The sequence below is a fragment of the Gymnoscopelus microlampas genome (assembly GCF_963454915.1).
Source record: "Gymnoscopelus microlampas genome assembly, chromosome: 1".
NCBI lineage: Eukaryota > Metazoa > Chordata > Actinopteri > Myctophiformes > Myctophidae > Gymnoscopelus > Gymnoscopelus microlampas.
The window spans coordinates 37585996-37602518 of record NC_139962.1 but is presented as its reverse complement, the minus strand read 5'-3'; the positions used below and the strand labels follow the sequence as shown (position 1 = coordinate 37602518).

Below are 16523 nucleotides of genomic sequence, written 5' to 3'. Positions count from 1 at the left end.
TTCAGCCTGATCACAGCACCATTATCTTATATATATACATTATAAAATTCAAGTATAATATTTCAGTACAGTTTCAAAACATTGTTAAGAAGTGCACAAGAAATGTGCTTACTGATCGGTGCAGTGGTTGTGAGATTAGCCCCAGACAGAAACTTTTTTCTTTTTACAGCAAAACATAACTTAAACCCCCTTTAATATTTTGTTTTTTCCTTTAGAGCGAGAATAGAAAACATTCCAAATTTCCCTCAGAACATATTCTTTCTCATAGACATACTGTATACCTTGTTGTGAGCTTGTCCAAGCACCATAAAACCAGCAGGGCCATTGCAAAGAGAAACAAGATGAAAATGTGACAGAAGATTATGCAACAAAAAGTAGACCAGGGATTTTATTTACTCACAAAAACAAAGCATGAACAAATAATGAATTAAACAACAATATAGTTGCAATAAATGCAATTTTATTTTACAAAATAAACGCTGTGAGATAAACATTCTTTATGTCAATTACTTCTAGCTCATTCAAAATGACCCTGAGCGAAAATGTATGTAAACATTTCTTATGGGGGGGAATTGGCATGATGACTAAATTGGGAAAAAATGGGATGAAAAAAAGAATTCCAAAATTATTATGCATTCCCCAGTATTATTGAATAGAATGGGAATACATTCACAGGCATGCTGGTGCATTCGTTACATTCTGTGATGTGGATAAACATGACAATTTGTCTGATCAAGCATGAAGGATTTGCAACATTGCTTCAATTTGTAACTTTTCCCCCCTATGATGTTGGCCAATCTTGTTATATGCTGTATTAGACTAATATGTGCATTCATATAGGCTTCATCTGTAGATATGTGGGGCCTGATAGCTGTTCTGCATATATTTGTGTGTGAAGCTAATTGTGCTACATGACAGAGCAGGAGAGGTCAATCTTTGGACAGTCTCTGGATTAGTCTGCACCAGTCAGCCTTCTTCTTCGTGATGTAGGCTGGGGTGATGGTTTCCACAGGGAGACGTGGCGGGCCCTGTACCCTCGCTTTCTCGCACAAGGCCTCAGCATTACAAATGACATACATGCCACAGTCATAGCTGTTCTGCTGAGATGGGCAGGGCTCCTCCACAAAGAGCACTTTTCTGCTAGTCCCCAGAAAAGGCTCTAGCTTGTTAGCAATGCGTCTGGCATGCGGCGAGTTACCACCACATGCCAATGAGTCATAGTGGGAGAACTGGGCAGTGTTGTGGCAGTACAGCAACAAGCTCCAGTGGGTGCCACCGGCATTCTGGTTTGAGTTATTATTAACGGCCAGGAAGACCCACTGGCGGGAAGCCAGTTCCAGCGGCTCAAGGAAGATCGCTAGCTCCTCTGGGCAGGAAGCACACTTGATGAACTGGGTGACCTCTGGGCTGATGAAAACGGAGGTTTCACCCAGGTCTTTGAAACGGGCCGCTGCAAAATATTCAAAAGTGAAGCCAATCACCTGGTCATTGAGCCAGAGAGGTCCCTCAAGTAAAGCCACATCAGAGCGACGCAGGAGGGTGTCTCCGTAGCTCAGCACTACAGGATCCATTCTCTAAAGCAGGTTCTGAAGATGAAAAGTAGATATGCACACAATGGATTACAGTTCAAAATTGTTTTAATGACTAGTCATTGCATTGACTGATAAAAGACGTAGACAGGTTTAAATGCAGTGAGCCAATGACATCACACTGACATCACTTTTAGTGATGTCAGTGTGACGCACTAATTTATAGTAGTTACTATTATTATTATGTTTATTTGTTTATAATTAGAATCATTATAATAGTAGAATTATGAGGGCATTATAGAAAATGTTTTAGTCTACAGCATAAGTTAGTAGAACAAGACAGAGTGAATGCTCCGGAGACAGATGCACTTGTTTTGAATGATGGTGTTGTCCCATTGAGATTGATTCGTGTCTTGGCTAAGAATTTGCAAATATGTTTTCCTCGTCGTTTACCAACGAGTAAGGGCCATTCACACTGAGCACTATATAACTATAAAAATATAGTTTTAAAAAACAGTCAAGTGGATGGCAGAGACAAATATACAATGGTGAACGATATAGTTATTACGGTTATCTTTATAGTTATAGTGCTCAGTGTGAATGGCACTTTACTGTCTTGTCACCATCAACAACGGACAAATGTGATTTTGCCATAACTGGATAACAGCAACATGTCATTAATGACTGCAGAGTATCACGTTACTGCAGTGCGTTTTGTGCCAGCAGACATTGCAAGCTCACACTGAAGTGTTGGTCAAATCGAGTCATATTAGGTTCTGCGGTAGCTTATAAAACATGTCCTGTGCTCCATTACAATAGCGTAATACACAGGCGTAATTAAATGTCACATACCTCAAAAATATCCATAAAACCTCCAACCTTGTATCTCATTGCATCGCTAATGCCAAACGTAAACTGACCTCATCATCTCAGTTCACTTCGTAAACATTTTGCGACGGTAGTGCGTGGGCAAAGTAGGCGGTCCTGTTGCGATTTGGCTTATTTAGATCAACGGACGTGATTGGCTGGTGGTATTACATCCAGCCAATGAGGTCAGGCGTAGCTATAATGCGCCACTTAAAGCCATACGGGTAAATAATAAATGAATAGATATAAATAAAGCCAAACGGTATTGTCTGTCTTGCAGTGGTGGAAAAAGTACAAAAAATGTTTACTTAAGTAAAAGTATCACTACTGCAATGTAGAAATACTCTGTTACAAGTAAAAGTCCGGAATTCAAAATTGACTTGAGTAAAAGTGCAAAAGTATTGGTATCAAAATGTAAAGTACCAAAAGTAGAGTACTCATTATGCAGAATGTCTCATTTAACACGTTTTCAAATGTACACAAATCTTTTGAAAATAGCAGATCTACAAGCTCACAATGCGTAGCATCGCAACGCATTGTGAGCTTGGAGATCGGCTATTTTTAAATTGTCAAAATACATAGGGCTGAAGGGATTGATATATGTTTTGTAATAATAATCAAAATCTACAAAGTAACTAGTAACTAAAGTTTTCAAATAATTGTAGTGGAGTAAAAGTGTTATATTTGCCTCTGCGATGTATAGTAGAAGTGCTGAAAGTTGGAAATACTCCAGTAAAGTAAAAAAAATACCTAAACATGTTACTAAGTACAGTACTTGAGTACTTGCTTAGTTACTTTACAAGACTGCTCATTGATTGCAACCAATACCACGCTGGACAACAACACGCAAAAAAGCTTTATTACTATTTTTAAATATATATATATATATATATATATATATATAGGGTGATATATAAACTTTTTTTTTTTATCGCACATCTAGAATAAGTGGTGATTAATCACAGTGTATCCACTCGTGTTTTTCTTCCCCCCTTGACTTCCATACTTAACTCCCCGCCTAGTGAGTGTGTGACTGACTGTGAGTGGACTCGTGAGCGCGCACTGCGTGGATGTGAGTGTCCGTCAGGGTTGCCATGTCCGCTTATTATAAGCGACTTTGGGCCTTATTTTTCTGTAAAGTTTCTGTAAATATTGTTGTGGGTAGGGTTGCGTTTTTTTGGGCTTGTTTCTAAGGTGTAGTTGCTTATTTGGGCTAATTTCCTAAATGTTGTTTAAACCAGTGGCTATCAAACATTTTCATGTCAAGGACCCCCCAAAATTAACATGTATTTATTTAGCCACATATCTTAACAATATTTGTGTATTTAAAATGTTTCAAAAACATAACTTTTTCACGATTTTTCTTTGAAAATAGCAGATCTACAAGCTCACAACGTTGTGAGCCTGTAGATCTGCTATTTTCAAATATCGTAGACCCTCCAGAAAAATGCGGGCAAAAATCTTGATTATGAAATTGAAATTGCGGAAATCGCGAAATATGCGTAAAGTTGCGGATTATGCGAAAATTTGTGAAAAATTCGAAATTCGCGGAAAGTTGTGAAATATACGAAAAGTTGCGAAATATGCGGGGTTTCATCATCTGATTTTATGCAGTGAGATTTATGCGGAGAGATGCGAAAATATGCAAAAAGTTGCGAAATATGCGGGAAGTTTGGGCGGAAATATGCGATTATGTGCCCTAGACCTGGTTGCTTGTTTCTCTATCAAAATCTGGCAACACTGGTGTCCGTCCGCACTGATTGTGAGCACCAGCGAAAAGAAGCAGAGAGACAGAGAGGAGTTTTCAACGAGCGACACCGAGCAGAGGGAACATTAACTGCTTTGAATGGCTTTTTTGGTTTTGTTTTAAAACAGCTCAGCTCACAGTGTTGAAGAAAATGGTCAACAACTTTGAGCAGTCTTGACTTTTGAGAATCTCGGCGTGGGACGGGAGCTGTAACAGAGGACAATTTATTCTTCTTTGGGAACGCAGACACACACAGGGAATTAAAGAGAGACTTTACATTTGTATGTGTGCACCGCGCGCGTGCGCTTTTTGCAAAGCGCTACACAACATAAACCATCCTGGAGGAGAAGATTCGAGCGTTAGTTCGACTCAAAAATCTACTTCAACATTGAAGTCTTTAAGGTAAAGTATGGTGTTGTAGTAATTAGATCCTCTCTAATCTGCCCCACGCCAGGACGGGGACTCTGCATTGGGACTATATAACTAACACAGAATCGAGCTTTGAATGACTTATTCCATGCATTAAATGGTGTTATTCCTTAATATACTGTAGCATCCCACTTCTGACACCAGTGTAACGAGCTTGGTGCGCGAAACGTTACAATATCATTCATCGGAGAAGAATCATCTTCTTTTGCCAAGCTTTCTTCTTGTTTATTTTTGGCCTCGGGACAGCTGAATGTTGTTGTTGATGACGGGTAACAGGCGTGTGTGTGTGTGTGTGTGTGTGTGTGTGTGTGTGTGTGTGGTGCGAGCACTCGTAAAAGTTTAGTCTACTGCTCTGTGACATGTCATTTCTACAGTTGAACTACAACAGCAGTGGTGGAAAAAGTACTCACATTTTTACTTGAGTAAAAGTATCAATACTGCAATGTAGAAATACTCTGTAACAACTAAAAGTCCAGAATTCAAAATGTACATGTGTAAAAGTACAAAAGTATTGGTGTCAAAATGTACTAACCAAAAGTAGAAAGTACCCATTTTGCAGAAGGTCCCTTTTGAAAATAGCAGATCTACAAGCTCACAATGTTTCACTGTGAGCTTGTAGATTGGCTATTTTCAAATGGACGAAATGTATATAAGGCTGAAGTGGTTAATGTATGTTTTGTAATAATAATCAAAATCTACAAAGTAACTACTAACTAAAGTTTTCAAATAATTGTAGTGGAGTAAAAGTACAATATTTTCCTCTGAGATGTAGTGGAGTAGAAGTAAAAGTATTGAAAATTGGAAATACTCCAGTAAAGTAAAAATACCTCAAATTGTACTTAAGTACAGTACTTGAGTAAATGTACTTATTTCCTAAATTTACACCATTGGCTCTACCAATATATATATACAAATATACTTGCCGAGTCTTTTCCACTATTCCAAACCAATCTAATTTAAACACAATCCATAGAGATGGTCTTTTAATTTTCTGACACATTGTCAATATTCAATACTATTGTAAATGATATGCTACGGTTGCATTTGTCCTGGAGGAAATGTTTCTTTTTAGCCAATGACACACTCCACAATCTTGGTAGCCTAAATGCAGTTGTATTCACTCACCAATTCATCAAGCATCAAAAAGATGGGTGTGCTGGCAAAAGTGTCTGTCTTCTCTGGGGTGGGGTGAACGTTTTCATGTATTATTTAGTGAAGGTCAGTCAGAACTGCTTATAATGCAGTGGAAGGCAATACAGATTGCAAAGCAGCCAAAGTGTAGAGAGAGGAAGGTCTGGCAGTGTAAAGAAGCTGCTGAATCATGGGGCCTGCCTCAGGCACTCACTGTAATGCACAGTCCCCACACACTGGCATCAACAGAATACTCAGTAATGTCTGTGTCTGTCTTTAAAGTGCGGCTTACGCGGACTGTGCTTGTTTACATTTCATCTGTTGACCATTGCATGTTGAGGAGAATTTGATGTTTTAGGCACACACCTTTTTATCCTACTTGCAGATGCATGCAGTAAGATGAGTAGCAATGGATTCAATATCATATTACTGCTTATCCCTTTGACTTTTAACATTACAGAAGTAAAACACACCAAAACATTTTTATTGGAGTTGCTTTGATATTCCCTTGAAAGCTGGCCTTGCCCTCAGATCTGCACAGGTGATGAGAGTGGAGTGGGCCCGGCTGGTAGGAATGTGAGGGTTGAGGAGATACAGCTGCTGGTGTAGCATGAGAGACAGACCAGGCCACGACTAGCAACTGGTCCTTCTCGACATCTGACACCACACAGGTCCTCTGTCTGCTATTTCTGAATGACAGGCCCTCGTTTGTATCACATCAGGCTTTATTTGGAAAACAGAGGGCTCTTTTTTTAAAGGCAGATAAAAGTGAGAAGTGAGAGAAAGTATTCTGTTATTTTATCAATCTCTGGTTGATATTGTCTTAGTTTTAAGGAATTGGAGGTTCCTCTGAGGTGTTTGCTGTGTCGGATCCGATCAAGCATGTGATCTTTCCATTTACTTTTGTGTTTTTCCTCCACGCTGACGGTGACCTTTAAAAGAGAGCAAGACTTTCTGCCACTTGTCACAGTCTCAAGCCTTAAAAGACAAGTTACAGGTATTTGAATTGATACAGTATAGCATACTGCAAACTGTCTTAGACATCAGACTGGTGCAGAAAAAAAGCAACATCACTCTGCAGTTTTGAAATGCTCAGTCATGAAATATTAATCAGGAGTAAAAATAACCCATGCTTTATACATAACCTGCAATCCTATTTCTATTTGCCATTGAAATAGACTGCAGTGTGTGACTGTGTACACCCCCGGGAGGTTCTGTCCTGCATTGCATGCTGCCTTTATTCTAGAACAATTTAGCAACATAGTCCCAGGAGCTATTCAAATTAGAATTGGGACACAATTAAGAGCACATGCATCTGAATGTGCTACCTTCCGTTTGGGCTAAATCAAGCACAGTGCTTAAATCATTTCCTTATTATAGCTATAACTTTTTTGTGGTGTTTATAAACTGCAGAAATTGGTATGCAACATAGACTTTGTCTGTTTGAATTTACAGTCATAGACTGATGGAAATAATTAAGGAAATAATGTGAAGTAACTGAGCCAAGTTATTGATGAAGTGCACATTTTGTCAAACCCTAGACGAGAATACACTTTGATTTGACCATGATTATTTACTAGTCCACCTAGCGTAATGTGTAATTTAAACCCACAATCCTGTTACTGTAAGTACAATTTGCTGGACTCTATTGGTTAGACCTAAACCAATCAGAGCAGTGCTTCCTTGAACGAACCAATCAGAGCAGTACTTCCTTGTACGTCATTGCTCCAAATAAGGTGATAAGCCCGCCCACATTTGGATACTGGGCCCTGGTTGGCTCCGCACAACTGCGGAGGGAGAGAATTGAAATCTCTATGGAGGGGGGCCAGACCTAATCTGCCGAGGGCTAAAGTGCATGCAATTTTGCAAAGGCAGATTCGTCTGGAACCAGGCTACAATTTGCTTAACTATCTCATAGTCATGGTTTTGTGGTTCTCTTGTTCATGGTCACCAAGCCAGTTATCTTCTATGACAAGCAGTGTGTGACACACCTGTGGTGCTTGTTCACAATCTGCAGCTCATTCTCAAAATGAGACTGACCCCAGCATCACTCCCTGAGGTGCCTCCCCCTAAAGTGAATAGCAGTGGCTTGGGGACTGTAGTGGACACATGTCACGTGCTGCACACTCCCATGGTTAGGATGACCTGAAAAGTATTGTGGCCCCATGATGAGATTGTATGGCGTAAGTGATTGGCATGCACATGAAGTCATTAAAGAGGAACCTGCTTGTGTTGCACTGAACAAAGCTCCCCTTTCTTTGGTAGGCCATTATTTGAGGGAGGCTTTGGCCTCAAAGGCTCAGCTTCCCCACGTTTTGCATTTCCCCTCATTAACTCTGCGGTGCTAACCATGACTGGAGGGAGATGCAGCAGCAGAGAAGGATTGTTTTGTCCTTTGCAATTTTGTAATTTGTGAACATAAACAGATCATTTTAGTTTGGTTTTCTGAATTTCACTCAACTAAAAGTTCATTTACTTTTACAATAAATCTAGTCTGTTCCGACATTTTGTTCAGATTCAGAAAGAAGAAGGCTGAAGCCTTGTGTTTGAATCACTTTCTGTTGAGAAAGCCCCCATGGTGACTTATATGCTCGAACAATCACAGGAAACTTGAAGGGCATGCTGTGAAAGTGCTGTAGCAAAAAAATACCTAATTTCACCTTCTGCATAGCCACTGTTTTCTTACCAACTCATTTAATTCAATTCCATTTGTCTGTTGTGAAATGACCTTGCTGGATATTGTCTGAGTTGTAGTGTATATGTGTACGTAGGAGTCCTACACAATAGAAACCAAGCACATGATATCCTTTATGGCACTTTACAAAATGGAGATGTGGTTGCTTACAAACAGTAAATAATCTTTCTTACAAATTAATTGGCCATGATGTTGACAGCTGTTTATGCCAGACCACTGATCCAATGTGTCACCACTAGTGCAGCGGCAATGACGTGTTTTTGAATCCCACAGCAGCATGAGGGATGATGACACAGCCACTGTCTGTCCCATACTAGTTTCAACTGACTGTTCTCCATTTGGATATTTTCTTGTTATTTGCTACTGAGATGTGATGTGCAATGCAGGTTTGGTTCAAACCCACCCAATCTTATTGAAGATAAGGTAGATGATATTTGTAAATTCAAAGCACATTCTGAGTGATCATTTTCCTCTTAGGATGAGGTAGGCCTTGTATCCTGATTGGTGTATTGATTGTGTTGTCACATTTTGGCATGTATACACACACTGTATACATAACATGAACATACTCAATCGCCGTTGGTGGCACATTTAACATTTTCACTGAACATTCCAGTATGCCATGCTTGTAGAAAGAGACCTGGATTCTGATGGCTCCTCTGCTCAGGATATTGACTGTGGTACATTGGAAACAGAAGTTCTGACTTTTGTGTGTATATGTGTGTGTGGGGTGAGACAGCTGTGACAATAGCTACTGTGGCCCCCTGTGGCCATATGGTACACAGGACAGGGTCTATGGCTAATCCCTAGGTATGTGCTCTTGTGTAATAGGACAATACTAGCCATTTACAGGGGAGTGCTACCATTAAAGCCTGATTTATGCTCCGACGCACGGCGGTGTAACACACCTAAAATAGCAGACCTACAAGCGACGAGTTGTGTGAGCTTGTAGGTCTGGTATTTTAGCTGCACGGTACCTTCATGCGACAAAGTATGAATTGGGCTTAAGCTGTAATACCATGCCTACATGAATATAAACTACATAAACTAGGGCCATTACTGCCTCAACTTCAGGTATAAATGAAACCTTGCCATCAGAAAGTTCCCTGTATTGAGTTTCCTTTGCACCCACTGCGTGCAAAAACACTATTTAATTAAGGAATATGGTATATAATTTTTTTATGTATGGATTGTACACTAGTGAAAAATTGGGGAGGAGAATGTTTCTAAACAGTCTTTGCCTGTGTAATTTTATAAATTCTCATGGCAAAAAGATTAGACCAATGTAGATAACTTATCCCTGAAGCATTCTTGCAGTTTACAGTAGTCTGTCTAGTGTCAGAGAATGAGGCAGGATGGGAGGAAAGGTGGAGATAGTTCTGGGTAACTGACAATAAACAGGCGGCATGTGATAAGGCTGGCTAAAATGCAGCCTGTTCCTCAATGCAGGAGATGACCTCAAAACGTTAGATTTTCAAAGAGATAGAGACTTAACCCCACTTATCAAAGAGAGACTTTAAAAGACAAGGCATTCTAAACCTAACCCGTCATGGATAGATAGATAACATAATGTCCTTATGGTGAAGCTATGAGCTATCCAGAATAAGTATCAGTTTGTATAGTAAAGTTTGGCATTATGTCTATTAAGCCCCAACGCTCCATTCGTTCTTGGAGAGCCGACCTAATGGTGTTGCCATCTGAGCTTAGCACACAACTCTGTCTGCACCGTGTGTGATGATGCATGAGGTCAGCAGGGCTGCTCCAGTTCAGGTGAGCAGTGAAAGCTCTCACATTGTTCCCCTCTGAGTTCTAGTTTTGTGCTGGAGATTGCGAATCTGGGCTGGTGAATGCATAATAAGGGTTCAGAAGGACAGTTGTACTGTTGTGACCCTCTCAGCTGACAGAATACTGTATTGTTCTCAGAAAATGTACTAAGTGGGTTTGTTTCCATTGTCCTAGTCCGGTAGAAGTCCATAAGTATTTGGACATGGATGTACTGTACCTGTTATTCTGTTGATCTGAATTCAGTAAATGCTGTTGCATATAGTTTTGTTTGACCATGCTTTAGCCAAATATGATGGTTTAAAATTCATAGTTGAATCACATGATCTCAAACTTTGGAAATAGAATAAAGAATTAGGCGCAAACTTTACACCTAACCTCAGAAGATCTCCCCAGCTCTTCTCGCCAACATCCCGAGTCATCTCAGTGAAGCCTGCAACCATAGCTGCTTGATCGTCACCACTGCAGCCTTTGCCGTCTCTCCGTCCATTGCGGCTCTGACTGTTGCACCACCAAGGCTCAGATTTCAAAAGCCTGCTGTCTCCTGCAGGCAGACAGCAATCAGCCCCCATCCTCACACAAGCTGGAGGATCTCCTTCCAAACGCTGCTCTGTAATTATGGATAATGCTTTTTTTCCTAATGCGTTAAGCAGATGTGCTAAACATTATGCTTTACATTCAGCCCCCAAGTTGGAAGCGATGCCTCTTCACTGTAAGAAAATGTGTGAACGCCTAATCTGTCCTGTAAGTTAAAATATGCCTGTCCCTGGCGTTTCTGATTTTGAACCGTTGAAATCTAATGTACTTTTTCTGTATTTCACACCAGTCCCTCTGCTTTATATATGCAGAACATATATGTATGGAACATGCTCTGTCCTTTGCAATATTGGTGGTTTTGTATAGATAGAGTAGTAGAAATAGACAAAACGCAGTGAGAAGCATTATGCAGTAACACACAGAGCCATAAGAATCACTTTATGCAAACATTTAGCATTTCCTGTATGTTCCTATACACTGGAGATAGCAAGAGAGGGACCCATTCACTGGTAGTCATCAAGGTAGTATCTTTGATAATGATGCAGAGAGTTGACTCATGTTAGAAGTACAATGCCCTCGAGGAAGGATTTCTTCTGCGTCACAAAATAATATTTTGGCAGCTCCTTTGATAAAATTCGACAGAGTTAATTGACCATGAGGATGTCGAGCAAATCTTCATACCCTCAGGTTGCAAATGAATCAGTTTCTGTTGATATGCAAGACTTGGTTATACGTATCCCAAAGAGGAAACGGCTGTTTTCTGTTGCTTATATTACTGGACAGCTGTAAGTGACCATACTTTTGAAGGCTTTGTGACATGATTTTAATTATTGTAATTGTTTTCCTGCACTAGGCTATGAAAAAGGACCTGATTCATGCTGGCATTTGCTGCCTACATATCGGCTTTCTGGCATACATATTTGTGTGTGTGTGTGTGTGTGTGTGTGTGTGTGTGTGTGTGTGTGTGTGTGTGTGTGTGTGTGTGTGTGTGTGTGTGTGTGTGTGTGTGTGTGTGTGTGTGTGTGTGTGTGTGTGTGTGTGTGTGTGTGTGTGTGTGTGTGTGTGCGCGCACACCATTGCACATAAATATATAATACATTTAAAATATGCATACATATTTATATAATGTAGACTTACAGTACCTTTTATAAGTGCTTCTGCCAGCTGGCATGTCTGGAAGAACCCTGCTGGTACCCTGGCTTACTCCTCACCACTGCCTTGCCCCCAGGCCAGGGGCCTTTGAGTGGGGCTGTTTGGACCAATAGTCTGCCTTTCTGAGGGGGAAATGGTGTGTGAATAATCCAGGTCACTGATACCTCCTGGTTCCTCAGCGTCTTCCTCTACTCCTCCTCCCCTCCACTTTTGTCATCTCTCCTCCCTGTCTCTGCTCTCTGACTTCATTTGGGCCTGCTTCATGAAGCACCAGATGAAACGTTGCTGTTTTTGTTCAACATATCTGAAGTACTTCTTTGTGCTGCCATGTGTTATGTCATTTTTAGGACATTTTACATGTAGGTGTGTCTGACTAGGACCTACCACTAGTGGCCATTTGGGTGACCCATTTTTTTTGTTGGTGCAATTTCTAAAGAGAGATCGAATGAGTCAATTTCTTCGGTAGAATGTTATAGTAAAGACACCATGTAACCTATTTATTTATTTTTGGTAACTAATGACATCTTGTTACTGTGTTTCATAGGTCAGTGTCGTCATGCTGTTATTTCTATTTAGAAAAATATTATAATCTTGTCATAATCACATTGTTTCAGTGTGACTGTGAATGTTGTATGATCAGTTTATTTAGTTAGGGGCCACGTTGTACAACCCAGCTTACTGCCGCCAGGGGCCTCTTGGTGCCACGTATTGTACAACCCAGGTTATTGCTGCCAGGGGCCACATTGTACAATCCAGCTTATTGTGTCTGTGGCCCCCAGGGGTCACACGTTGTACAATCCAGCTTACTGTGTCTCTGGCCCCCAGCGGCCACACAAACTTGTACAATGCAGCTTATTGCTGCCAGGGGTCATGTTGTACAACCCAGCTTACAGTGTCCGGGGCCCCCAGGGGCCACATGTTGTTGAGGTGCATCTAGGGCTGTCCCCGACTCAGGATTGATCTAGTCGAATCAGAGTTGGGAGTTTAATGAGACTAGTCGACGATTTGTTTTTTGATATAGAAAATAGGTCTTCATGACCTTTTTTATTGGAGGCTACAAGTGCTGATTTAGAGCACATGACATAGTGAATATTTTTTGAACATATATTTTTGTTAAAAAGGTACTATATTCTGATTCTGATGTAATCATTGCTACAGAGCATTTGTTCGGTCACATGGGTCTCTCCAGCTCTTTAGTAAACAGAATATAGTACATTTTCAGGTAGGTGACAACGTTTAAGCCAATCAGGAGAGAGCACTGAAAATGCATTTTCTGTTTAATAAAGAGCTGCAGAGACATGGGGGACTCCTTTTACTGAACAAACACTCTATAGCAATGAGTACTATCAGAATATAGAGCTATTAAACACTTACACCAAAGTAAATCACTTACCCTACCTTTAACTACATGACGGCAGACCTGTTATTTTAATTGACAACAATCCTGTGTAGGACTACATACAGTTCGGTACTACAGTACTATATCAAAGAGCTATGTTGCAGATCCAGTAGTCACTGGTGCAAGACAACTGTTTTTATTTTTAAGTCTACTTACAGGAAGTAGATGGACTAAATTAGAGGTACATGACACACCAGCGCTCTGCACCGTATAGCCTACTCTAGTAACTGACACTATAAAAAGAATTGACAAAAAAACAGACGGTTCGAATAAAATAATTTGCGTCGATCTCGACTGACTGTTCGAATTGTCGGCTTTCAGGGGACAGGCCTAGGTGCATCATTTCGCCAATCCGCACCACAAAACCTAGATTGTACACGTATAGCAGTATTACAGCAGTGTTTAACTCTTCAAATGGCCATAATTCGATGACCGTCGGATAGCAGCAGGCTTGTTGTTGAAAAAGACATCAAACCATTGGCTATTTTTAACACCATAGTAGCAGTGTGTCAGTGTCTGCTCTCAGATGCATTCAGCAACTTTTTTTCACACCTTCCAACCGACTGATCTCCCAGCTTCATTCGACTGCCAGTCTGTGTAGTAATCTGTAGTAGTCTGTTTGGTGGAGAGCTACCATAACACAACAGCATCAGCATCTATTGTTACACTGTGTTGTTTAAGAAGACATCAGTTGTCAGTGTATTTTAGACATTTATAACTGTCTATAGCCTAAACATTTATTTCACAAAATATTGAACAAAAGATGACATAGCAAGTCATCTTTTCAAAAGATGACCGCAGTCACAGAAGCATTTTCCTTCACTGAGTGACATAAAGGCTGTCTTTAATCCAAATAAGATAAATGAAGAGAAACTGGAATGCAAAAAGGCGTGCAGAGTACAGACCTTACATGTCACACCTCTGTCCCACCTCGCCAGCTGTCCCTTTTACACAGACAATTTGGCTCTGTGACTACCTCATTTTACAGGCAGAACAACAATGCCACCCATTCGATGTTCATACCTTTTTTACAGAGAACAGCGAGGGGAAATAAAAGCACAAAATTCCCACCTTGAACAGTCTGTGTAAAAGAGGCTAGTGTGGTGTCTGGTTAGTCACAACTCACAATTGGCTCTCAAATGATGTATTTCAATTATCTTCAATTTTATTAATAATTCAGAAACTGGGCTTCCAATTTCAGTTATTTTCTGTCTTACTGGGCTCTTCAGTTTAAAGTAAAATAGAAATGTTATAACAATGCCATGATGGTGTTGTTATGGAGAAGCCTCCTGAGTCACACTTCCTGTTTCGCCCCGGGGTCATTGTCGCGGGAGTGGACACAGGAAGTGGAGTACTCCATGGAGAACACAGAGGTGTGGTGCTGTTTACGCACATCGTCTCCAAAGCACTTTTCCATTTCAACCCATAGTATCATTTATTAATAACCAATTCTCTGATGTGACGAAGGTCAGCCCAACTGAAACGTCAAGTTTTTTTAATAATAGTTTTTTTTCTTTTTACGAGTCAGGCCTCCTGAGTCCCGCCTTCCTTAATAGCCATTTTTTACAGGAACATGTTTCGGAATACACAATACAGTGGTATGATGAATCAATTTTTAGCACATTTTCCATCTAAATGAAGACACTTGGATGTCACAGAATGTCATCCATGAGTTGTAATATTTAGTAGGAATTTAAAGGTGACTGACTTACCGTAGGTTGGGTACATGGTAGGACAATCATTTCCATTTCTTACCTTCATATTATTTTGATGTCGGGTAACACTTCCAATGAAGCCCATGTAACGCATTATCCAACCATCCATCCATCCACCCACACCCACCCACCCACCCTCCCTCCCTCCGCTTATCCAGAGTCGGGTTCTGGGGGTAACAGTTCCAACAGAGATTTCCAGACTTCCCTTTCCTGGGCCACATTAGCTACTTCGTACTGGGTATGATTCCTTAAATACTCAAAATGCTTTATAAAAAATAATCTTAGCACATTATACAACAGGTAGTACCGACCCAAAGCAATCGAATTGGTTGAAATGACTCTCCAGCTGTGCTCAAATGAGCATGACAGCATACCTAGCTGCTCTCAAATGAAAGACTTGAGAACGGCCAACTGAAATTATAAATATTACACTGCTTCTGTTCAGCACAGTGAAATCCTCAGTGTATTTGACTGTGCACTATAGAATCTCCTCCCACTCTGACATCGTCATCAGCTGGTCAGAGGCAGACCCATAGAGAGATAGAGTCCTGAAACTAGCGTTCACTTCTTCGGGCCATGTCTTCTACATAGCCGTCTATTGGCGAATAGTGACAAAGCCCTGAACCGGAAGTTCATGGAATGCATTGAAGTCTACGGCTCCTTGTAACTATTTCCAGTTTACATGAACTACGTGACCGGCACTGTTTCTGCCCCCTCATTGGCGCAACTCTCTAATACAAGGCTCTGGTCAGAGGGTGTGTCTGCAGAGCAGCGCTGCTGCACTAGGCTAGGCGGCTAATGCTATCAGTTTGCATGGGAAGTTCACAGACGTACGCAATAGCTAAATCTGTCTTGTAAATGTTTTTAACTTCTAGCGAATATCTCAGTTACAATGAGATTAAGCTAATTAAGCTAGTGAAGTTTTGTTTCTGTGTAGTATTGATTCAGTTTGGAAAAAGTTGGCTGGCACAGAGCCATCTCAATGGCTCTGGAATGGACTGGCTGAGTAAACAGGGACTAGTTATGGCCTCTGTCAGACCCCCCATGTATTTCCAGGATAACAGAGATAACACTTGCAAAAATGTTGTTCTTTTGAGAGCGAATTGCCTCACAAAAATGAATAATACATTTTGATATGTTTTAGTGGATAATCGCAATTATATACTTTGCGTTTACGATCATTATTGGCACGACAGTGATGTGGTCAGAAACGAGGCACTTGCACCGAGTTCCTCAGGAAGCATTTTCCCGTAAGGGCAATAAAGGTTTCATTCATTCATTCATTCATAATAAAGCATTATTATATATGTGTGGTTTGCTATAATTGATTATACAGTATTTTAAGCAGATTATACTGCATTATAAGTATGTTTATAATGTGTTATACTGTATGGGCTTCATAGGAAGTGTTACCTGGTAATAATAACAATAATAGGCTGTGCATGCCAAACCTCAGCTTGTAATTCAGCAACGACACATGATACTGTTCTTCCAAAAGAAGGTCCCAACGTTCTCAGGGAGGAAGACATGTTGTTTTTGT

The 16523-nt window shown here is 40.5% G+C and overlaps 2 protein-coding genes across 9 annotated transcripts in view; one reads left to right on the top strand and one right to left on the bottom strand.

Annotated features, from left to right (window-relative positions):
* Positions 1 to 438: 438 nt before the first annotated feature.
* Positions 439 to 2489, bottom strand: senp8 (SUMO peptidase family member, NEDD8 specific). The gene is made up of 2 exons (XM_084067556.1): positions 2382 to 2489; positions 439 to 1586 (listed from the first exon to the last, which is right to left on the bottom strand). The coding sequence occupies exon 2, from the start codon at positions 1569 to 1571 to the stop codon at positions 930 to 932; it is 642 nt and encodes a 213-aa protein (XP_083923682.1). The 5' UTR covers positions 1572 to 1586; positions 2382 to 2489; the 3' UTR covers positions 439 to 929.
* Positions 2490 to 4183: 1694 nt separating this feature from the next.
* Positions 4184 to 16523, top strand: part of myo9aa (myosin IXAa) — a 110609-nt gene continuing 98269 nt past the window's right edge. For all 8 annotated transcript variants that reach the window (XM_084066274.1, XM_084066275.1, XM_084066276.1 and 5 more), the window contains exon 1: positions 4184 to 4545. The gene's annotated coding sequence lies outside the window, so the exon portion shown is untranslated. The remainder of the gene's footprint in view (positions 4546 to 16523) is intronic.

Coding starts and splice junctions, on each gene's coding strand:
- senp8 (XM_084067556.1), bottom strand. CDS start 1,571: ATGGATCCTGTAGTGCTGAGCTACGGAGACACCCTCCTGCGTCGCTCT.